The sequence below is a fragment of the Heterocephalus glaber genome, unplaced genomic scaffold, assembly GCF_053883595.1.
Source record: "Heterocephalus glaber isolate CG9 unplaced genomic scaffold, H.glaber_assembly_v1.0 deba00001608, whole genome shotgun sequence".
Taxonomy (NCBI): domain Eukaryota; kingdom Metazoa; phylum Chordata; class Mammalia; order Rodentia; family Bathyergidae; genus Heterocephalus; species Heterocephalus glaber.
In genome coordinates, this window is record NW_028258379.1 from 31,342,873 (window position 1) to 31,366,418 (window position 23,546).

Below are 23,546 nucleotides of genomic sequence, written 5' to 3' on the forward strand. Positions count from 1 at the left end.
GTGTCCCAGCAGTGCTTGGAACTCAGGCTGTGCTCAAGAAGCTGGGCACCACGTGAGCCTGGTGACATCTTGTGGTGGCCATTCAGAGGTTGAGAGGCCGGCCATGGATAAAGCCTCTGACTCAAGGCAGGAAAGTGATTTCACAACAAACGACATGGCCATCTCTCCCTTCTTCTAGAACCAGACTGTGTTTCACTTTCTGTTGCAAAAGGAGCTGTTTTCAGAGCCTTTGCTATTCTTTCCTTCCTTTACCCCTCACTCAGTGCCCTCCCGTCAGTCACACATCTGAGTACGGCTTCTCTACAACAGCTGGCTCCAAATATATTAATACATGTCACACTGACTCAGTACTGTCACAGACCCCAGCTCTGTGACCTGTTTCCCCACTGCAAAGAGGGGACTGCAATTGGGCCTTGCACCGTGGTGCCTTGAAGCCATTGCTGGGGAAGGGATGGTTGCTCCGGTGGACTCAGCCTCATGGTCTCATTTGATAACTGCCAGACCCCATGAGGAGCTCAGGGAAAACATTCATCACCAAGGGCTCCCCTGACCGCAGTTCTTCTGTGGCCTTGGCCCTGCCCAAATCTCCTAGACCTCTTTGGTCTCAGACTCCTGGAGTGCAAACCTCCTCCCCATGTACACACACCTGCTTCTTCTCTAGGCACCTGTGGGACATCTGGATCTCTCCTCCATGGCACTTTCAGTGTATGGTCACATGCCATTGGTGGTTAGATATGGTGTGCTGGGGCTCCCCCGTCTCAGAGGTCCTAGAAGGGAGGGGACACATCTGTCCTGTTCACTCTATTCCCACAGCACTACTGTAGTACAGCACTACTCTCTCAAGGAACCAAGCCGGCCACTGGTAGGACACACCTCACTTGTGTCTTGCCTTGTGGGGGTCACTATCTTTGTTGCCTGATGTCTGCTGTTTAGAGAACCAGTGTCTCATATATTCAGTAGGTTTGTTACCAATGCGTTTCCCAACTGAACAGACACAGCTTCTCGGGTTAAGAGGAACCGAGCCTGGGTCCTTCTAGGCCACTCTTCCTGCCCGCCGGTCCCATGGTCTGTGCAGGCATCAGGAGTGTTTATGGAGCACAGCCGACAGCCTCACGGAGTCTGGAGGAGAGAGCGCTGTGACCCCAGCAGCGTCAAGACGCTCCTGCCTTCCTGTCATGTTCAGAGGGAGTGACAGAGAGCTCAGACAGCCTCCTTGCTGGCACGTGACACTCTCCGACTGTCTCCACCTCCCCTGTCTGGCCATCTGCCCTCACCAGGCCTCACCCTCATTCCTAATCCATCTTAGCACCCAGGAAACCTCTCTCAGCCACAAGTGGCTTCGCCTTGCATATTAGTGATTCGAGCATGGCTTTTCTTTTGGAGACTCCTGGCTCCTTGAGCAAGGTGATCAGATCTTAGTCCACTTTCTAATGACCCATAGGGCAGCTGGTGCGGGCTTGGTAAAGGCACGGTTTACGTCTGATTTATCTTTGTACTCCCAGCTCCTAGCACAGTGCTGGGTACTGAGTGTGCGCTGCATGTATCTGGTGGATGAATGAACGAATGAATGAATGAGCACCTTCAGGATTTGTCTTCTCAAATATGAACCAGCAGAATGGCCACATGATAAGCTATCTTGTCCTCTCTGGGGTGAGATACTAGCAAGGGGCAGGCCTAGCAGGCAGCCCAAAGGTTGGGGTCCTCACCCTGTCCTCTGGGAAAGTTGCTTCTTCATCTTGAGCCTCAGTATTTATTCTCTTCTGAAATGACACCTCCCCAGGCTTCCTGCAGCTCCGGCATTCTCTAATTGACTCAAGCAAGGATAAATAAGGACATAGCCTTTGAACACAACAGCTGGCTTCCTGAGCAAAATCCAAGACCTATGCCTCGACTGGGTTTCACAAATGCCTCCCCCTTTCCCTATCCATTAGCATCTCTGCCTGGGGTTGTTTCCTTCTGTGCACACAGTGATCAGTGTCCTGCTGAATATCAGAGGGGGACCCTAGGCAGAGGACACTCTCAACCAGGGCTCCCTGCTTTCAGGATCAACTGTGTTTGGAAAAGTGATCACGAAAAGAAAATTCCCGTGCCGTTAATAGAAATTGTAAGGCAAAGAGGCACTGAAATCTAGCACCAAATTCCAGGTAGATGCAATTTCCAAACAAGGATCCTATTGGCACGTTTGTTCAAAGGACAGTTCTACCTTATGTGGAAATAACTAGTTCACTGGCATTAGCATCCATAGCTTCGGGGATTGCTCATTGTGCTGACCAAAGGTAGCCCCCCACCCCCTAGGTCCAAGAGCTCCTGACCCGAGGTGCAGCCCCTGGCTATGATCACAAATGGGTAGATTTATTCCCCAGCCTTGGGATGTTGGGGAACCTTCCTGGGAAAGGCAAGGCCCTGGGGACTTGCCCAGATGTATTACAGCCCAAGGGAGAGTCACAGAGGCTGAAACTGCTTCCTTGGCAGTGAAAATAAGGGGCAAAGCTTTGGGTGTGGGGCCGATGTAGAGGGAACAGCCTCCAATGATCCACTTGCATTTCTGAGTCCCAGAGCGGCTGCTGCTGTAGGAAGGTACAGCCTGGATCTGTGCTGAGTCACCCCAGGAAGACACAGGCAAAGCAGGGACACCCCCGACCTGAGGGATTAAGGGAGCTCTGGCTTTGATATTTCACCAAAAAATCATTGAACAAGTTCATCATGGGGGAAATGCGAATCCTTTTGGCCCTCTTTCCTGTTATTTTATAGTTTATCCCTATTTTCAAGTCTGTGCTCTGCATCTTTTAGGTGTTGGTTGGGCTTGCAGAGCAGCCCTTGGTGTCCCTGTCCCAGCCAATTCACAGGAAGCCTTGCTGATTCTGCTCAGGCTCTGTGAGGATCGGAGGTCCAACCCTGGGGACCTCACATTTGTTAATGAGGTTTTAGCACCTGTCCCCTGGGGAGCGCATAATGCTTTCTGGATCACTTAATCCAGCTGCCCTGCCGTTAATTCAGCTACAAATGATAACCACTCCCTTCTCTCCATCTCCTTTCTGTCTTTCTTTGTTCTGCACGGGAGGGCACAAAAGTGCAAGCACTTGGGAAAAGCACTGGGCTTGTTCTTACACTGTCAATCACACTCACACCACAGGATCCAGCAATCCTGCTCCTAGCATTTATCCAAGAGAAATGTGAAAACGTGGTGCATGCACATGTTTACTTTCACAGTAGTCAGAGACCCGGAAAGAGCCTAAGGGTCCAACAGGTGAGTGGATAAACAAATCGTGGCACACACATCAGGGGAAACTATTCAGGGATAACAAGAAAGGAACTTCAGAGAATGCAACAAAGCGCTATGCTAAATAAAGGCAGCAGAAAAATAGTAAAAAGCACCTGGCACGATTCCACTTATGTGAATGTCGGGAACAAGCAAACCTAATGATTTTAGAGCTCAATAGTGGCTGGCCCCAGGGTGGGGACAGGCTAGAGAGAGGCCCAGGGGTGTCTGTCTGGGGGGGCTGGAAAGGTTCTGTCATGATGGAGGTGGCTCTCGCTGGTGTCTGCCTTTGTCAAAGTGGTCAGATGGTGCAGTTAGGTGGAACTCACACCTGGGTGAGAACAATGGGAAGGTCAGCCACCTGTTCCCCACCGTGACTGCAGCCCTCAAGGTGCCCATGACTAAGCCCAGAGAGTCTGGGCTGTAATTTTGATTCTCTTGCATATATCACTACCATCTTGAAGACCTGCCTTACTAAAGCTAGTTGTACTGTCTGTCTGTCCATCCCTTCTCTCCCTTACCATGTTCCCTCCCTCCTCCTTTTACCTCTTTCTCTTCCCTCCCTTTCTCCCTCCCTCTCCTCTCCCATTCCTTTTGCAGTTCTCTGCACTTCTTTCCAGTTGTATCTGGGTCTTCTCAGTATTTCGGGACGAGGTTGTGGGGTGTGTTTTCTTTTCTCCAAGGGATGAGAATCAGCCTCCAATTTGCTTGTGCTTTTGGTGAACCCCAACACTGCCCATGCCAGGCAGGTTCACCCCAAACACTCCATGGAATCACATAAGGATGGGAGGGCCTTGTAATAAACACAGAGTGCTCCCGGTTCTGGCTGCCCCCATGCAGGCAGAGCTAGCTGCAGGTACCCCTGCCCGGGCCAAACCCCAGAGAGCCAGCCTCCTGCAAGAAACCAACACCCGACAGGCCTGCTTTTCTCTCCTCCCTCCCCCATAGTACCCTCTGAGACTGGCTCCCCGCCCCCACCTGCAGAGGAACCAGATTTAATGCCTCAACTGAGAGAATGAGATGTTCTGTTATTTTTCATGGGAAATTAAACCTGACCCTGCTGTCAGTTAACTCATGCCAAGGGAGGATGGATGGCCATGCGCCGTGCTTAACCCCTGCTCTGCGCAGCCCAGGCCTGGATGGAGGGCAGCCTGGCGGGGGGCCAGCCATGATGTCATCTGCTTCCGGGTGGGGGCAGGGATGGCAGGAAAGGTCAGAGGGCCTCCATCTGGGGGGTGATGGCAACCCTGTCCTCTGGCCCTGGCTAAACCAGCTCGTTCAGGGAGACTCAGGCTGTTCCTGTCTCTTCCAGCTCCCAACTCTACCTCGTGCCCTGCTGAGGAAAGCTGGTGGTCAGGGCTGGTGATCGTCATTGCCGTATGTTGTGCCTCTCTGGTGTTTCTGACTGTCCTTGTCATCATTTGCTACAAAGCCATAAAAAGGTGAGTGCCCATCCACTGTCCAGAGGGCTCCTCTGCCACCCCCATCACTTTTTAAGTTAGAAAGATTGGTGAGTGTATAAGGAGCAGAAGGAAGCCCAGCCTTAGTGAGAGCCTGTCTCAAAAATAAAAAGTAAAAAAGGGCTGAGGGCATCACTCAGTGCAAAAGCCCTGGCTTCCATGAAAAACCGAAAAAAAAAAAAAAAAAAAAAAAAAAAGGCTGTAAAAGCAGAATGAACTCCTATTGTGATGTTTAAAAATTACCAACATTTTGCTATACTTGCACATCTGTTTCCTCCTTTTTCTTTTATTTTTCTCATTGCTAGAATATTTAAAAATTGATCTCAGACACAAACTGCCAGTCATTTTAAAGAAATTTCATTATACGAGGATTTGATGAACATCAATTCTGTATGAGGCCAGTGTAATACCAAAATTTTGGAAAACATCAAAGGGTAATAGGAATTGTTTTTATAATATTCCTAAGAAAGTTTTTTTTAAATTCCCCAAGGTGTGAAATTAGAGGGTCCACATAAGAAATAATTATAATAATTATTATTGTAACACCTAAAATATTTTTCTCTTTTAATCATCTATTCTGTGGGATTTCATTTTAGTAATTCAAAAGCACAAAGAGTAACATGTCAAGTTAAAAATATTAAAACAAGGCTCGGGCACACAGGATGAAGGGCCATGCAAACCCACCAGACTGGCTTCTTCTGGAGACCAGGAGGAAGTGGCAGGACACGGGCAGGACCAGGGGTGCAGCTGCACACGGGATGGGCCATGCCCTGGGCATCTGCCCCAGTCCAAGCTGAGAACCCTTCTTACCTTGAATGCTCAGGCTTCAGGGGAATCTCCAAAAATGACAATAAACAACAAGAGGAGATCTGTGTGGTCCCAAAATTCCTCTTCAAGCCCTGGGCTCACCTCCTTATCCATAGTCGCAGCTCATCTTCACTCTGTCTTTTCAATCAGCACCAGTTTGCCAGTGAGGAAACTGAAGCACTAAGGAGTTAGGGGACTGCCCAGAACAGAACAACCAGGAAGCAGTGGAAGCAGAATTTGAACACAGAACCATGTGGCCCCAGAGCCCAGCCCTGACTTCAGTACCATTTTGCACACTGCAGTGCTAACAAGTTCATTTCCAGTGCTGGGCTGGGAAGAGACCCTGATTTTCCTCTCTGTCCTTCCTCAGGGGTGCAGAAGAGGGGCCCTGGTGGTGTGGTCAGGGCTTCTGCCCCTCTCTGTGGCCGGAAGGACAGAGAGAAAGGTTCTGAGACCCTGTAACTCCAGCCAGGGGCCTGGCCTGGGAAAACAAGGTAGATGTGTTGGAGCCTCCCTAGGGACAAGGCTGGTCCTCTTCCCATGTTTTGTGGGCATCTGGTGTGTGCCAGGCTCCGTGGGCACAGAGAGAGTAAGAGCCAGGCTGTGCCCACAGGCTGCTCAGGTAACCCCGGAGGAGGGTCAGTGGTGAACCCCTGAGGCCGGAGGTGGTTGGGTTGGCAGCATGCTGTAACGCCCAGAGGAGTCCAGGTGAATTCTCATCCGGTGACACAGCATGTGGGCTGAGAGCCTGCGGGAGCTGAGGGAGGATTTTTCAGAATGCAGGGAGGCATTTCAGACAGCAGGCCACTGTGTCCAGGGCCCTAGGAAGCCCCTGCCACACGGGAGCCTGAGCCTGACAGGGAGGTCCTTGGCACCTGCAGGTGTCCGCCTGCTGCTGGGCGCCAGGAGCCACTGAGGAGGAGCGCACTACCAGGGCACGGGCTGCCAGTTCCCCCTTCCCCTGGGAAATGCTCAGCATCATCTTTTTAACAGCTACAAAAGACACACTGAGTCACTTCTGCCGCCCTCCGTGCCCCAAACCTCTCCTGAAGAAATGTGTTACCTGCTTCAGCTGGAGAAGGGAAAGGGGAACTCCACACAGGAGGAGATGGAACTCAAAGTAACACCGCCCTAGAGCAGGGGTGGGCGGGGCTCTGGGGAGTGGGCGGGGCTCCCTCCGGTGTTTGGGCGGGTCCAAGGAGCAAAGGAGCCTGGAGACCCCGAGGTCCAGCAGCAGAAGGGGCGGTAAGCACACAGGCAAGGGTAGGAAATGGTACCATGGGAACACAGCGAGAGCCAAAGGAGAGGGGCTGCTCATCAGGGGCTCCCTGCCCTCACCATGTGCTTTTCCAGAGGGTGACCCTGGTACAGCGAATGGAAGGACATACGATGACAGGAAGGAGCCACGTTCCCTCGAGCGGGGGCAGAAATGGAGCCTGTTGCTGCCAGGCCCTGCGCGCGGGGGGGGGGGGGGGTAACCTGGTCCCTGGGGACCACTCAGGACCAGCTGGCAAGCAGAGCCCCTCCCAGCGCCGAGCTGGGCTGCAGCAGTCTGCCGTCCCAGGTAGAGGTAGTACTGTGCCAGCCAGCAGCTAGGCTGTGCTTCTCCCCAGCTAGTCTGCTTTCTCTCCAGAGTAAACGGAGGATTTCTTGTTCCAGGCCATTGTTTTTTTCGTCAATGATTTGTCTGAAACATGCCTTTTTCTCAGGGAAACAAAAGCATCTTGTGTCACTGTAAAAACCATTAAAAGAAAAATGTGGTAGATCCCACTTTTCTTCCTTTTCTTCCATTCTCTCTCTCTCTCTCTCTCTCTCTCTCTCTCTCCTTCTTTCCTTCCTTCTTTTCCTTTTCACACAGCCTCCAGTCCTGGGGGAAGGTTTCCAAGCTAAGTCTTTCTGAATGGCTCCAATGCAGCCTTCTAGAGCCAGGTTCCTGGAGGATGTTGTAGGATGGGCTGATGTAGGAAGGTGATTCTAGTGGTGCAAGGTGTCACCTGGGGGTGTCAGCCAGGGGGCACAGGAGCATCCCCAAGCGCCCCCACTTTTATGTCCAGGAGAGCCACAGTGTCTGGCTGAAGGAGGCTGGATCTCAGCAGGAGGTGGGCTCTGATTGGCTTTTAGATGCAGATTCAATGAGGCAACCCTCCATCCTGGGATTCAGTAAATGTCCCAGACCCCAGCTCTGTGCAGGCAATGCAGTGCTCAGGGGGCTCCACAGCCCAGAGGAGGGGGAGCACCTTGCACAGGCCCGGGCCAGGAAGTTTCTTAGAAGCAGGTGCATTAGCCAGGCCAAGGAATGGAGCAGGGTGTCACTCGAATGCTCCAAGTCCTGTCAGCTGCTCTGACCTCCTGGCCATGGGGAACCATGCAGTTTGCCTTCTGGTGGCCTCATTGCCCCTGAACTGTATGAACAAGCATCTTTTCCAGTAGCCACAGGATGAGCAGGTGTCAGGCCCCCCAAGTTCTGTTCCCAGCCCGGCCGGGCTCAGAAGGTAGCCTTTTCCATGTGAACAGCTCAGTGTTCCCTCTCTGGGAAATGAGGTCCCCAGGATCATTCTGAGGCCCCACTTGGTCATTCCCCCCTCAAATGTATGGACATCGACCACAAGGCTACCAAGCCAGGGGCCAGGTGCCATGCTGGGCCTTGGGCCATATGTGAGTACCACAGGCACAGGCCCTGCCCACACTGCACTGCCCTCTGGAGGAGAAAGTGGGCATTTATCAGACCATACTGCCCAAAGAACCATCTTCCACTCAGAGGAGCATTTGAAGTGTAGAGGAGACCCTTGGTCCAGTGCAGGAAAGGAAACTGAAACTGAAACAAAGGGAAATCACTGAGTTACCAAGATAAAGCTCCAAGGTGCCCTCTGCCAGGGAGGCAGGTGAGGACCCAGGCCTGGCATGGGGAAGGAGCCCCACCAGCTGAGGGATCTCAGAGGGGGCCATGCTCCTGGGGTGGCCCTGTGGCTCCTCTGACCGTCACAGCTTTCACTCTGAGAAGAGATCTGGGCTGAGGAGAGATGACAGACATTCACTCTACCACCCTCCCTCCATGGAACCATCCCTACCCTAGGCACAGGGACAGCATTTCCCCTCTGTTGGCCATCGATGGCCCGGGTCCTTTCCCTGCTGCTGTCCACTTGCCATTAAGCCACTGGGCAGCCATTTCCTTTTCACTGACAGGCTCTTGCGGGAAGACCAATAAATGCCTGCAGAACAGTCGGGCTGGGCCTGCAGACTGAATTGCAGAGGAAAAGCAAGTCTCTTTCCCGGCGTGGGTGTGGCTTGAGTGTGCCTGCGCCTGAGCCCTGGAGCTCCGGCCAAGCTCTGAAGCTCGTCCACATCTGTGGTTGAGCCACTTCCTGTGGAAGGGCCTCTTTGGAATGCTCGTCTCTTCGATGGCTCCACGGGAGATCCATTGACTGGCACAGGGCTGCTCGGGAAGCCAGGTGGTCCACAGATAGTTATTGGGCACCTTCTGTGTGCTGGGGTCTAGGCTAGGCCCCAGGGAGGCAGAGGTGAACCATTTCATGCTAGCAGAATAATCAGATTAAGCACACACATCAGCAAATTAGAAAATGGGGGTGATTTAAAAGACTATTTGTGCTAGGAAAACAAAACGTGAATGAGAGGGGGAGGAAGAGAGGGGCTGCTGCCCCTCCCCACAGTCACGTGTGTCATGCAAGCCTCAGGAGAAAGCAGAATGATTGGGGAGTATGGGGAGCCTCCGCACACACACACTCACCGCCACCTTTTAATGTAACCCTCACTTTTACTGGAGTAATACATGCGCAGTTTTAAAATGTCAAATTACTACAGGCTGTGAAGAAAAACTGCTGAGGAGGGCGTAGCTCAGTGGGAGTCTATGGTATGTAAGGTCCGGGGCTCAAATGTCCAGCAACACAGAAAAAGAAGAGCCCTCAATTTTCCTCCTCTCCCCCGACCCTGCCCAGTCTCATTTTTGAGGGGCAACTGCTTTTCATCGCTAGCCATCGCCCCATGTTTCTCCCCATTGTCTTAAGTGTGTGTATCAGCGGCTTGGATATTCTTCCACTGTTAAATATTATCTGTTGATCGCCCACTACGGAAGATCCAGGATCAGCACCCCTCACCCGCAAACATGCAAAACACTGCCTCCTCCTCCGACCCATCCTCCACCCAGGCTGGGGTCCAGGGACTTCAATATTTGCCTTCATGTGACAATATAAATATTGCTCTCGGCTGAGCCATTTGTATACTGTGGTTTGTTTCCTTTCGTGGTGTTCACAATAAGGTCAAGTACATCCGTTGCACTTTTGTCTGGAGACTTCATGCTCCTCTCTAGGGGAACTGGTGGCAACCAGAGCCTGTTGCACAGCTTTTAAGCTACTGTTGTCCCCTCCAGGAGCCTTCCGGGCTGCCTCGTCCCAACTGGGCTGCCATCTGGCCACCCTCAGCATCCTCTCCCGCCCTGCTCCAGGGCTGCATCTCTTCAGCTTGATTCCTTCATGAACTCACTTCAAGATCTTCCCTGAATGGTAGTTTCAATAGAAAATTCATCAGTGGGATGAATTTGGTTTTCAGACTTTACATTCTTCTGGGGGGCTCTGGGGTGGCCCAGATGAGGGTTCGTCCTTACAGGACTGTGGCTTGCAGAGAAGACTTGGTTACCGGGGCACTGAGATATCAAGGAGGGGTGGAGATGCGCTTCCTGTGGAGTGTGAGCCCCAAGGTTGTGGGGCCGCTGTTTCACAGATGAGGAGACTGCAGGTCTCCGCAAGTTTGCACTCTGCTTTCTGCTGTGCTTAGTGTGACACTGGCGTCCGCCTCCCGCGTGCCCGAGCATGCGCATGAGCAGTTGTGCACACACGTGAGATCACAGGCTGCCTCTGGCCCTCCTCTCCCAACTCGGCCTGGCATAGTCCCTGGCCTGTGATGACTCCTCAGTGACTCTCTGGGGTGTGAACGGAGGCTTGTTTACATGGACTTGCCAGAGCCCACCTTTTAATTTGACAAATGCTATTTAGAATTGCAGAAGACTCATTTTCTCTCTCTCTCTCTCTGTCTGGGTGAGTGAAGAAGAATCTGGCTTTGGAGCGGCTAACATGTGCCCAGTTTTCAGTGCCCGCCCCGTGGCCCCTCTCCACTTCCAGGTGCCGCAGTCTCCCTGTCCCTGCGCATGACATTCTCAGGCGGGGATCACCTTGGAAGGGTGTCCTCCCCACAGGATGCACCGTGGTCAGGAACACGCACAGCTCTCTCTTCCGCATCCCCTGCTCCGGCCTCTGGCTGAGCCTGGGTCAAGTCCAAGCTGCTGTGCTCCCAGGCAGCGCCTCTTTGGCCTTGGCAGCTCAGGCCATCCGAGCAAGGTCCTTTGGTTCCTTTGTGGCATTCAGGAAACCGGCTCTTGTGCTTTGCTGTGGAATCAAGACTCCATCCCGTGACTCCTGGGCCTCACTGCCATGTGCTAGGTTCCTGGAGTTTGGCTTTTCCCTGGTCAACACACAGTTTCTGTGTTCTGGATGCTATGGCTCTGTCTCCATCACAACACAATCCTCTCTTCCAGCAGAGCTCAGGCGAGTGGAAGAGGAGCAGGACGTAAGGTGTCCTGACATCGCTGGGCTGAGATGCCTATGTGAGCTTTTCAGCTCTCCTGCAAGACCATGAACCATGGTGGGTGACAAACTCCCATCCTGTGGTGAGAGGCGGGCGGCAGAGGTGAGCCTGCTGCATCTACCCAGCCCTTGTTGAGGCGGGGCCAGGAGCCTCGGCCACCATTCTGTGTCATTGTCCGAAAGCTAAGCAGATGGAGGGCAGATTGAGTGCAGGCTCGGTGCTGGCTGATGGGAAACCCAAACAAGTCTGTATTTCTTGGGGCCTTTTTCTTTTGTTACCAGTAAGTTCATGCCTCCCCAAACCCATCTGGGCAGACATGCTGGGTCGAGGTCACGGGCAGGGTGAGCAGGGGACAGGAATTCCCAATTTAAGCAGCCCTCAGATGTATTCCCCTGCGCTCAGCCCCACCAGCTGGATGCACCTGGCACAGCCTGGCCCCTGCCCCTCTCAGCCCTTGCTCCTAGCTCTTTCTCTCCTGTTCTTTCCTCCTGGCTCAGGGCTCTTCAGCCTCAGGGGTCTCAGCCACAGCCCCTGGCCTGCTCTCTGCGTGGCAGCCTCCTTCTTGCTTGCCTGTCTCACCTGCCAGCCCAGAGGAGGTCCCTTTGCGCTCTCCCTGGGACGCCAGGTATTTGCCATCATGGCTCTTGTCATTCATTGCAGTCTACTCGCATGTAGCCTGTTGCTGAGTGGCTCTGACCTGGTACCAGGGCGAGGCCAGCATCCTCGGGCCATTCAGGTCTTTGTTATGCACTTAAGTGAGCTGAACCCACAGGACTCTAGAGCTAGAGCCACCTGTGTCCACCAGGCAGTGCATGACTCCCAGTGGGGACATCGTGCCTGGGTTGGGGCGGACTGGTTCAGAGTGAGGACTTTACCCTCACCTCTCCAGCCCTTGACACAGGGAGCCCAGGTCCAATATGACTGTCCAGGAGCTCAGGACAGGCCCTCCTGGACTATCCCCATCTCAATTGGGAATCTTGCCGGGGGCTGGGGGGATCCTAGGGATTCCTGATATCACTGTAAGCCTTCTGTAGCAGAAAGACCAGGTGGAGAGACATTTTAGACATGGGGCTGGTTCCAAGGTCATGCCTGTGTTTTGTGGCCCCTGTCCCCACCTGTTCTGCTGCTGGTACCCCTGCCAGACCTCAGCTTAAGGTCACCTCCTCACAGAAGCATTCTCTGGTCTAGAGGAGAATCGCCAGGGGCATTGTTCCTGGAACCTCAGAGAGACAGATGCTCAGAGACCCAGTGACACTGGTGCCATCTCTCTCTACAGACCCTCCAACAAAGCATCTGCACTCCCTTGGGGCCTTCTGGATCTTGAAGGATGGGAGGACAGTCACCAAGCCTGAGTCAGCTTGGAGGTCCCCTGTCCAGGGCTCTGATGTGACCCTGCAGTCCTGTCTCCAGCATCCGGCTGGGAAGGGCTGCATGGAGACTGCAGCTGCAGAGCAGTGCTTTCGGAAGAGGGAAAGTCACGGCCCCAGAGACGGCCCTTCCCTGGCCAGCCATGCCCTCTGCCACTCCCCTCTGCACACACAGTCCAGGGGACTGCTAAGCACAGGGGGCTGCACTGCTGAGCTCAGAGCCACTCAGGACCCTTGGCTCAGCTGAACTCCAGGATACCATGAGCTGCATGTGTCTCACCTTGGTCCTGGAGGGGCTGGAAATGGGGCTGCTGCGTCTCACAGTGACATTGTGGTGGCTCAGAAAGGCTTTTTCTGGCTTCTTCATCCAGGACTGGAGAAGTCTGTTATCTGTAGAGGGGTCTCATGGTGGGCCTGTGAGGTGTGTGTGTGGTGTGTGTGCGCGCGCGCATGCACAGTGGGGAGGATGAACATCCTTGGCAGAGGGGAGTGTGGGACTTGTACTCTTCACTCCATTGAAAGTGAACTTCGGGGTGCATGAGACAGGAGAGTAGGCATCCTCCCTTCGCAGGCTGCTGGGAACTGCGCTTTGACTGTGGTCCCCAGCACAGCACAGGTCAGGGTGGACAGCATCCCATCATTGGCTCTGCCAAAGAAAAGCTCACCTACTTTTCTCTCGGTTTCAGGAACCATGCCATTTAGGGGGCCCTTGGTGGCCATCTCTGCCTGGACCAGGGTGGAGATGTTTGTCCTGGCTTGGCAGGATCAGCCTTGCCTGGCCCGTGGAGCTGGGAGCCAGGCTGGGTCCTAGTATCTCCCTCCACCCCATCCGGAGCCCCATGGGGCACACGACAGGTAGGGGGCCTCTGCAGACCAAACAATCCTGGCTCCCACTGCAAGCCAACAGAGCAGGCCCCACTGACACCTTCCCAGTGACAATGCTGAGCACTAACACACACTTACGGAGCACTTACCATATACCAGACACTTACCTAAGTTCTTGACATGTGCTAACATGGTTAATCCTCACAATAATCTTATGAAGTGGACATTATTGTGCCATTTTATAGACAAGGAAACTGAGGCATGGAGAGGTTGTATAGCTTACCCAAGGCCACCCAGCCAGAAAGTGGTGGAGCCCAGTTCACTGAGCTGTGACGTCTGCCTCAGGGCTGCCACGGTGTCACCCTTAAGTGCTAGGGATAGTGATGGGATGGCACCTGGAGGCTGAGGTGGAGCCTGTTCTGCTCTAGGGAAAATCCACTGGGTGCCACTGAAGCCCAGAAGGCTCTGGGAGTAGCTTTGGGCCACAGCCCCAGGGTCAGGACAGTGAGTGACTTGGATCCAGTGATGAAAGGGGAACAGGCCACATCCCCTTCTCAGGAGAGGACTGAGTGCCACCCTGTCCCCTCACTGGGCAGATATCTGTGAGTCTCCAGAATGGGGCCTGTGATGCCATAGTGCAGGGGTCCTAGGTAAAGCTTTATGAGACAGGCTTCTTGGGAGACTCAGACTCTCTGTGAGGAGAGTGGAGGAAGGCTCTCCCATGCCAGTGGGACCACAGAACCCACTTTCTGGGACTGCTGGCCGCCTGGGAAGGTGTCTGGACCAGGGCACAGGAGTAGTGAGTGGTGGTCTAGGTCCTTCCTCAGTCCAGCTGGGGGTCCTCAGCAAGACAAAGCCCTCCCTAAGCCTCAGTTTCCCAAGAAATGACTCTCCTAACTCCAACCCAGCTTCTCCAGGGGACTGTGAGCAGGGCCAAGGAAATCTCTGAGCCAGAGTGCTTTGCACAAGGCATGAGGCACCATGGAAGGAAGTGAGGGTGGAGCCTTCTTCTCCTAGAAGAAGCCACAGTGGCTGAGCCTAATTGCCCAGAGTAAGTCTCTTGGGTTCCTTCTTGTGCTTTGTGAGCAACTTCCACCACAAGAAAGAAGGGAACCATGAACAAATTTGGACTCGGTGTGTTGTCTCTGGAAGACCTGATGATCCCACCCATGACACCACCGATACTCTCCTTGCAAACCTCCCTCCTTGAGCTTATTCAGACATGGTTTATTCCATAGGCATTGAACCAGTCATCAAATGCCAGCCCTGCCCACAGTGGCTTTTGGGAGGCTCTGGGGACCCTTGAGAAAGCAGAAGAAATCAATCCCTGGGCTTTGGATGATAACCCCTAAATGTGTGATTTGAACAACACTCAGAAAGGGCCAATTAAAGCTCACCCTAGTCACTTGGGGACAAGAGATGCTTGAGCTGTGGCCCGATAAGGATCAGATCCATCCAAGAGACAGCAGTATTGTGTCATGGAATCAGGACACCCAAAATGTACAGCCCAGACCAGGAGGATGCTGACACTCAGGGTGAGGGCCAGAGCCCTTCTGAAAGAGATTTGAGCCAGGACACACAGTGACACTGAGATTTCAGACCTTCAGCACACGGGCAAGAGCCTTCTCCAAGCCTCTCGCCCAGCCTTCCTGGTCCCTTGGAAGCCTAGAAGGAATGGTTCCTCGGGTTCAGTGGCCTCTGGAGTGAGTGGCCAGTGCAACGAGCCACTGGTGTACCAACTGATTTAATTTAGCCATTCATTACCACCATCATCGCCACTGTTGGTGTCACCACCACCATCAACCCACCATTGCCATTACCCTGCCATCACTGTCATCACTACTACCTCCTCTACCGATACTACAGCCATCTCCAGCACTTCTGCCATGACCCTAATCACCACCATCATCACTACTGCTTCCTCCACCATCGGTACCACCACCATGACCATCATCACCAGCATTGTAACTGCCACTCTCTCCCCCTCATCACCACCACTGCATAACCACATCTCCACACCCATCACCAGCGCCACTGACATCACTGTTACCACATCTGACTGTCTATCCCCTCAAGTATTCATCTTTATTTCTGTCTGCTCATAATCAAAGAGACCCATCAAAGCTTGATCATACTAGGCTGACCGTCCATTCTGGTCTGTCCAGAGCAGTTCCAATTCAGGCCTGTTGTCCCCGCTCCAGTATTAAGAGCTCCTCTCTCACCTGTGCCCTGGTTTGCACGCTAAATTATGTAGTCACCTGCTGCCCCTTCTTTGTCTCCTCCCTTCCAGGAAACCCCTGCGAAAAGATGAAAATGGCACCAGCGTTGCTGAGTATCCCATGAGCTCCTCCCAGAGCACCAAAGGGGTGGATGTGAGCAACGCAATGGTGTGAGTCTGCAGGCCCTGGACCCGCTGGCCAGAGGGATACCTTGATGGCACTAGTGGACATGGGAAGTTGAGCCTGGCTTTGTCCAGGACTTCATTGCCTTGCAGGCCTCCAGCCTCCTGAAGGAGAAACCATCCTCTTCCCAGGCCAGCCCCAGTTGGCCCATAGGCAGGGGCCTAGACGCGGGGTCCCCTGCATGCAGCGCCTGGGGCAGCGTCACCGCCCAGGGCTCTCCACATTCTCCTCCTTGTCTTGTGTTTGGTCCACTGACTGTCCCCCAACTGCTGTCTAAAGCACATGCTCTGACGAAGGCAGAAAGTCTGTATGCCTGTGGGGAAGGGAGGCACCCTCTTTTAGGTAAAAGAGAGTGAAAGGGGGGCCACTCCCCAGCCTGAAGTCCTCTCCTCCTCCAGGAAGCAGCCGGCTTCTCTGTGGACATCCCAACAGAAGCCATGGGCACAGCCATGAGACAGAGGCCCCCTTCAAAGGTGCTTCTCACACATCTGTCCATCACCCCGTGTGTAACTGTCCTCAGCCTTCAGGGCCTGTGTCTGCCCTCCTGTTCCCACCCACACCCTGGCTGTGGCTCCTGCCTACCTGCCATGGGGCGTGTTGAGCCCAGCCTGAGAACCCCTGTGACCAGACCCAGGGGCTCTTTACGTGCGGGGCAATGTGCCAGAAGCCTAGGCTAGGGGTGTCCAGAAAGGGGCAGCGGCCCTTACACCACACTGGGGTGCAGGAACCCCACGTTCACGTGAGCCAGGCCCTGCCTCATCGAACAGAAGTCATCACTTGTGCCAAACCCACTGGGTTACTCTGAGCTAGGCCAATGCTGGCCTAGAGTCCTGCCTCCCTGACTGTCCCCTGAGGCCTGGCAGTGGTATCCGGAACCTCTTCTGAGAGCCCCTAGAAGGCAGGGTTCTCTTCCTGTGTCCTGTGGTCCAGTGCTCTAGATGTGCCGAACCCTCCTGAGTGTGGAAGAGGGAGGGCAGGGGCAGGAGCCTCCAGGCTTGGCCACCTCTGCCCTGCCCACCAGGTTTCCAGAGGGCCACCTCCCAGTGGGACACGTCACTAGGTCTGTGGAGACAGGGGGCTTGTGAGCTTACCTCCCTTGGAAAGTTAGAACGCTCTTGACCCTGTGGTTCCCCTCACCACCCTCACATACCTGCTCAGAAGGAATCAGAAACATTTAATGATTACAGCCTGTGGCCCTTAGGGATTTAGCTGGCTGGACCTTGTTCGCCTCCTACACACACCACCATTGTACTTCTCTAGCAGGTATTTGGGTTGCAGTGAGACCCTCAAATCCAGGAAAGACTGATAGACATGAAAGCCAGTTCCCACTTGGCCAAAATGTCCACTGTCCCAGGGCCCTGTGCCCGGAGCTGTCTGTCTGTCCTTCCCTTGGCCGGAGCATGCACATTAAGGACAGACCCAGCATATGCTCCCCCACAGAGGGTTTTGTCTTCCTTTCCCTTTTCCTCCTTCAACTTGAGGACTTGTTTGAATTTCACTTTCCTGGCACACCTTGATATCACCATAGTGCTGCCAACCGCCCCCACCCAGCTGAGCTCTTGGTGGTACTCTTAGGATGCAGTCAGGTGACAAACAGGCCAGAGGAGAGGGGTTGGGGGCAAGGCAGGAGGGAGAAGCCATCTGTGAGGGGTGGCACACCCCACCCCAGGGCACTATGCCCTGCTGACCACAGCCTCCTGGTGCCTGCTGAGCCCCCTCCCTGAGTACATACCTGGGCAGGTGAGCAGGAGCTCAGTCCTAAACACAGAGCACCTTGGGCTTCATGGGGGAAAAGCTGGTGCCCCGGGCTGGTCTAGAGTGGCCAGAGGGTGCCTTTGGCTGGAGGCTCTTGGCTGAGGGGCCTGGTGGACTAGGGCAGCCCAGAAAGGCTGGGCATGGCTGAGTATCCACACACCCACTGGTTCCACTATCCTTGACTATGGCTTAAACATAGAAAGCCTAGATTATCCAGTTAGGCTGTAGGAACCTGGCTGAGCTGCCCATCACGCCAGCCCCCAAGACACCCAGGGCTCCAGTTCGCATGTAAATTCCCCTCCGTCCACCTTGTAGAGTCCCTTCTCAGCCAGGTAGAGAAAACCAAGGGAAGAGTCACATTTTTTTAAAAAAAGGTTCAGTTGAGAACAAAGCCCCCAAATTCAGGGCTGCTGTTCAGAGGACACATCTCACGGCACAGCGAGGAAGGCCACCAGGCTTCCACCTCAGGACACTGACTTGAACGTTAGACTGCTGCAGCCTAGTAAGTGGCTTGGCGCTTTTGTTTAAATCTGCAGCCCCTCAACCCACACCTCTTCTCAGATTGGCCTGAGCTCTGAGGTCGAGAATGAGATGCACATTCCCTCTCCGCATTTTCTCAGATGTTTCTCAACTGTCTGGCAGTCGAGCCCCACTTTGGAACTCAGTGGCATTTGGGAGCTCCCAGAGTTACCAGGTGTTCCTAAGAGGCTTCTAGGGAAGTTTCGGGAGAAAGACTAATAGGTGTAAAGATATAAGCATATATATTATATAGTTATATATTTAAAGAAATATCTCTATATATATAATTACTGTACTCTGCATCTGTACAAAGTATGATCTCAACAGCCCAGGTAGTGTGAGACATGTAATGCATGAATATAAATATCCCGAACTCTGCCTTCTTAGTGATGTGCCATGTGTATGGGGACGATGCTCTTGTTCCTAGGCATTCTGTCTCGATGGACAGATATACCTGTCTGTGCCATCTTGTCCACCAATGAGCCATTCATGTCGATTTCGTGCTGAGACTTCTGTACAGGAGGCGGGACTGGCAGCCTGGGGGGTGCGCTATATGCTCCTTTTGAGGAAAGAAGCACCATGACTTTTTTATTTTCAATAAAAATATACTTAAAAGGTGGCTGTCCATTGTCATTTGAAGTAGGTGGTTGGCCCTGAGGGGTGGCAAGAGGAGGCCAGGTAGGAGTGGGAGAGGATCGTTCATGCCTGGGCAGGGTTGGGGACCTTACCTGCATTATCTCTCTGTCACCCCAAGGTTGAGATTTATGGGGAATTCAAAGGCCAATCCTGTCCTTCACCCCTCCTCTCCACTACCACCATGATCTTGGACCACACTGAGAATAGGCTGACCAACCTTCCCAGTGTGCCCGGGCCTGACAGGTTCTGAACCCCTGAACCCACAGCATTTCAGGAGTAAGAAAGGAAAAGTCCCAGGCAACTGGAAGAAGCAGTCAACCTAATCTGACAAAAACTCATGGCAATCCTAAGGAGCAGGAGTCGGCTGGTCATCCTGGTGGGGCAAATGTCGACTCTTCCTACGTCCCTCTCTGTCTGGAAGTCCCCTTCCTGGCATCATGGCCTGCCCTGCTCATGCAAGCAAAAGACACCAAGGACACAGGGCTCACCTGGCTCTGGAGGGGGTGGGGCAGGAGCCACTGTGGGAGCCCATCTGCCCCTCCCAGCCTCACTCTCAGGTAAGCCTCACCAAAGCAGCTGTGCTTCCCAGCACTTCCAGGGAAAGCAGGTGCTCTTGAATGGGCTGGGCGGGATGTACGGAGGGAAAGCAGATGCTCTACAGCACTGGGACCCCCATCTTCAGGCAGGGAACAGATCAGAGAGATGGATGCCATGACCAAGCTCATGCAGAGACCAGCAAACAAGAATGGGACTGGGTTTGGAATCCAGACCTTCAGCAATGGCTTCTGGTCACGACTGAAGCAACCCCAAGCCAGACTGCCCCCCCGCAGTGGGATACTGCTGACCCCACCATCCCTACCTGGGTTCCCCACAGCTTCAGAATAGGCTCTGTGACAGCTGACTGTGCAGGTCCTGCCGAGGGCTGCTGCGAGTGTCTCCCCAACCTGTCCCAAGTCTCACAGCTCGGCGGAGGTGGGGAGGGCCAGCTCAGGGCAGGCACTCTGACAAGGGCAACGAGGGGCCCCGTAGAAGGTCTTGCCCAGAGCCCGAGGCATCCTTTTCAGTACTGTCCCCCCACCCCCTGGGACTCTGAGCTGCCCACCTGGGAGGGTGGAGGAGATCCCCGCACACATACCTGGAGCCATCGGCACAGAGCCACAGCGCCAGACCTCTCCTCAGTGACACTTTCGTCTCTACACCTCTCTTGGGGCTCTGGCCACTTGTTCTACCTCCAGGCAACCACCACAGCACAGTGCTCCACTGCCCGACAGCCCCATGTTCTGCTTTGGGATCCTGCAGCCACCAGGAAGGTGTGAGAGGCAGTGGGACACACAGGGCTCCCTGCCTGGCACCCTGGTGGAGCTCTCCCTGGCACTTGGGAGCGGTGGCAGTGGCAGCACTGCTCTTCCTCCTTCCCTCCCAGATGCCACACCACATGCACCATTGGGTTGCACTGTAGCACAGAAGATGGTCCGGTCGTGTCCTGCAAGAGCCCAGGCACTGGGTCCCCACCCCACCCAGCTAGTGACCTGCCCCACTGGATTACCTGTGTCTGCCTCCACTGCTCCCACACCCTGTCCCACAGTGCTGAGTGCCTTCCTGCTTCCCTGCCTCTGCTAAACTCAGCTCTCAGAAAGAATCTGAGAAATGCCTCTACTTGTGGCAGGGGCCGGTCTCCATCTGCACACAAACAGCGCCCCAGGCTCCGGGCACCTCTGCCTGGCAGGTCCTAGGCTGCCAGGCCCTTCTCTATCCCCCCCCCCCCGTCCTCTGCTGGCAGGTCGGCCCACCCCAAGTTCCATCCTCTCCTGAACAGGTGTTCTTGAGCTCCTGGTTTCAGGTCACCATCATTTGTACATTCAGTCAGTTCCTAAATACGAAAACCTGCTGCCTTCCAGGCATCGTGCTGAGCACAGGGCTCAGCTTCCCCCACCAAGGTCTCACGTGGAAACTTCAGAGATCCTGGCTTCTCCAATCTGGTGGGTCCTCCCTTGGCCTCCAATGCATTCTCCAGTCTCACTTCTCCTCCACCCCCACCCCGCCCTCCCCAGCCCCACTGTCCTGCCAGCTTGCCTCTCCCTCCAGTCTCAGCGTGACCACATCTAATCCCTAAATCAGATCCCTGCTGGGGGGCCCTCCTCCCTGAGCACACAGAATCTACACCCACCCATGCACAGAGCCGAGTGACATCCCCTTCCCCAGGCGACAGACAGCCCTGCAAGAGCGGTGCTCACATTTTGCCCTCTCCTGTGGTATCTCCTGTTGCATTACCTTCAGCTGTTGGCCGGAGACCCTTTTGCCACTTCTACCCTAGGTGTCCACTGGGGCCCAGGAAGCATCCTAGAGATACAGAGGGAAACAGGAGCCGACCGGGGTGGCAGTGGATCTACGCTGTGCACAGAGGGTGACAGCAGTGTGGAGATGAAGGGACACCCAGGACCAACTCACACTTTCTCTTTCCCTTTCTCTTTCCCTTTTTCTTCCTTTCTTTCTTTCTCTTTCTTTCTTTCCTTTCTTTCCTTTCTTTGTCTTTCTCTTTCTTTCTCTCTTTCCTTTCTCTCTCTCTCTTTCTCTCTCCTTTCTTTCTTTCTTTCTTTCTTTCTTTCTTTCTTTCTTTCTTTCTTTCTTTCTTTCTTTCCTTCCTTCCTTCCTTCCTTTCCTTCCTTTTTTTGGTACCAGGGATCAAATTCAGTACCTTGTGCTTGCTAGGCAGGCACGGCGCCACTGAGCTATCTTCCCAGCCCTTTCCTTACTTTTTGACCACTCTCCAGAGCCTAGGAGGCAGGAGGACACCCCCTGTTTTACAGAGAGAGTGGACCAGGGTCTGAAGGCATTCAAGGGTTACCAAGGGGCAAAGAAGTCATAAGTGGCAGAGCTGTGACTCAGTCCTAGCTCTGAATGGCTACACATTTCCAGTTCTTCTGACTCAGACAGGTCCTCAGAATTCAAATGCCTGCTCCAGCCAGATCTCTACTCAGTTATCTTCCCCGCCCTTGGGAAGCAGACAGGAAATGCAGCCTTCCTGGCCCCTGGAAGCAACATCAGGGGTTCCCAGAGCTAAGACAGTGACTTAATATGTGACTTCTAGCGAGGCTCTTTCCCTCTCAGAGCCTCAGTTTCCTCATCTGTAAGATGGGGGCAGGGACCACCCCGGCTGCCTCCTTCCCCCAGCACACCTTGTGGCCCTCTCTGACCATCCCTAGTCATCTCTATACGATCACCTTGGTTTGTTCTCAGCACAGCACTTCTCACCACTAAGAGTAACTGTTGGCTTGTGCGCATGCTTGCTGCCCTTCTCTTCCCGTTAGAATACAAGGTGCGTGGGAACAGAGGCCTTCTCCAGGTCTTAGTCTCTTTCATCACCAGATCTCCAAACATACCTGGCACAAGAAACATTTGTCGAATTAATTACAAATTTAATGCAATAAGGAATGTAATGTTTTATTTTATATAACTGTTGGGAGTCCCCACCTCCTTGGTTGTGCACTGACTAGGGATGGGGGGTAGAAAAAAATGAAATTTTCAGGTTGATGGTATTTTTCCCCTTGTCATTTCACTGGTATCTTTCAGATGACTGTTTCCTGTGGACAGGTGCTCTGTGTTCGGGCGTCTTCCCAGGACCTGCCGCCCCTATGAAGCACCTAACTGTAATGTCTTATGCAGGGAAGCTGGTCTCAGCCACATGGAGTCTTGAGGTCCTCTCCGGTCTCTGCTGCAGAAGGGCTGGCTTGAGCTGTTTCCTAGATGAGTGATCGTGGGCTGTGCCTGTGCCTTTCTGGCCTTTTAGTGTCACTGGCTAACCCCCACTGCTCCCCCTGCAAATGTCCAGCTGTGATAGCCTTGCCCTCCTGAATGTGGCCTCTGCCCAATTTCCTGTTCTCTTGGCATCAGACTCTTGGGGACTTGCAGGCTCTGCACATGGCTGTGGACATTTCTGGAGGTTTACCTGACAGCATCTTCCAGGGCTCCCAGGTACATTTCCACGTGGACACTTGTACAACATCCTCAAGAGAGAAGGTTCAGACATGGCCTCCCAGCCCTACCCTACACTCTTCCCTTTTTCTTTTGCCAATGATCCACCAGGGTCCAGAAGAAGTGGGCTCTCTGCTCCCTCATCCTGTTTGACCTTTTTGACTACAACCTTCCTAGCCTCCTCCTGCCCAGCACTGTCCATGGAACAGACTGGGGCACATGATTTCCTGGAGAAGAATAAAAAAAATCCATTTATTATTTTCAGAATATTATCCCCATCACAGATACAATGATATGCTCAGACCACAAGAAGTCCAAATGCTGACAGAACATGCCATATGGAGGAGGATTTCCTGGTTGCTCATTCCGGCTCAGAAGCATGGGAGCAGCCTTGAGGCACCATAAAACACAGCAGCATGGGAACACCACCCTGAGAAGAACATGAGCCAAATGCCCACGGCAAGCTGTGATTTCATTTCAGCAAAACACCAGCTGTCACATGGTACTACAGTTTGAGCTAAATGGCTGCCTGGATGGAGGGCATTTACAGCAGAGTCAGGCACACAGGGCAGGCAGAGCTCCAAGAAGGCTCGCCCTGTTCATACTGGTGCCAAGTTCCTGTTGGCCATTCCTCCCTGTGCTCTTTACAGGACAGGAAAATGTCCCCTCCACCTTGCAGTTGATGAAGCTAAGGCTCAGTGAGATTAAGCAACTTGCCTGTGATCAGAGAGCAGGGCTGCTCTCAAGTCCAGAACACCACTCCTGTAGACCTGGCTGCAAAGCCTGTCTGTGTGCCCTCTCTGCCCACATCCTGCTGTCTCTCTGGCCCCTCTTTGCCCTGCCCCTCACTGGGCAGTGTGGTTGTCCTCACCTGGAGTGTGCTTCTGTACTTCATGCTTGATTAGTCGCTGATTCCTTTCTTTTCCAAGTGGCCACTTCAAGAAGTGGA

The 23,546-nt window shown here is 53.6% G+C and overlaps 1 protein-coding gene across 8 annotated transcripts in view; it reads left to right on the plus strand.

Moving 5' to 3' along the window:
* Positions 1–18,607, plus strand: part of Prima1 (proline rich membrane anchor 1) — a 55,732-nt gene extending 37,125 nt beyond the window's left edge. For 3 of the 8 annotated variants that reach the window (XM_004837041.3, XM_004837042.4, XM_087195497.1), the window contains exons 4-5: positions 4,572–4,701; positions 15,604–18,607. In XM_004837041.3, the coding sequence (XP_004837098.1) occupies positions 4,572–4,701; positions 15,604–15,706 (233 nt within the window). In that variant the 3' untranslated portion in view covers positions 15,707–18,607. Of the gene's footprint in view, positions 1–4,571; positions 4,702–11,071; positions 13,344–15,603 lie in introns of those variants that run through there. The other 5 variants (XR_015445105.1, XR_015445104.1, XR_015445103.1 and 2 more) reach the window with 4 other exon arrangements.
* Positions 18,608–23,546: the final 4,939 nt, after the last annotated feature.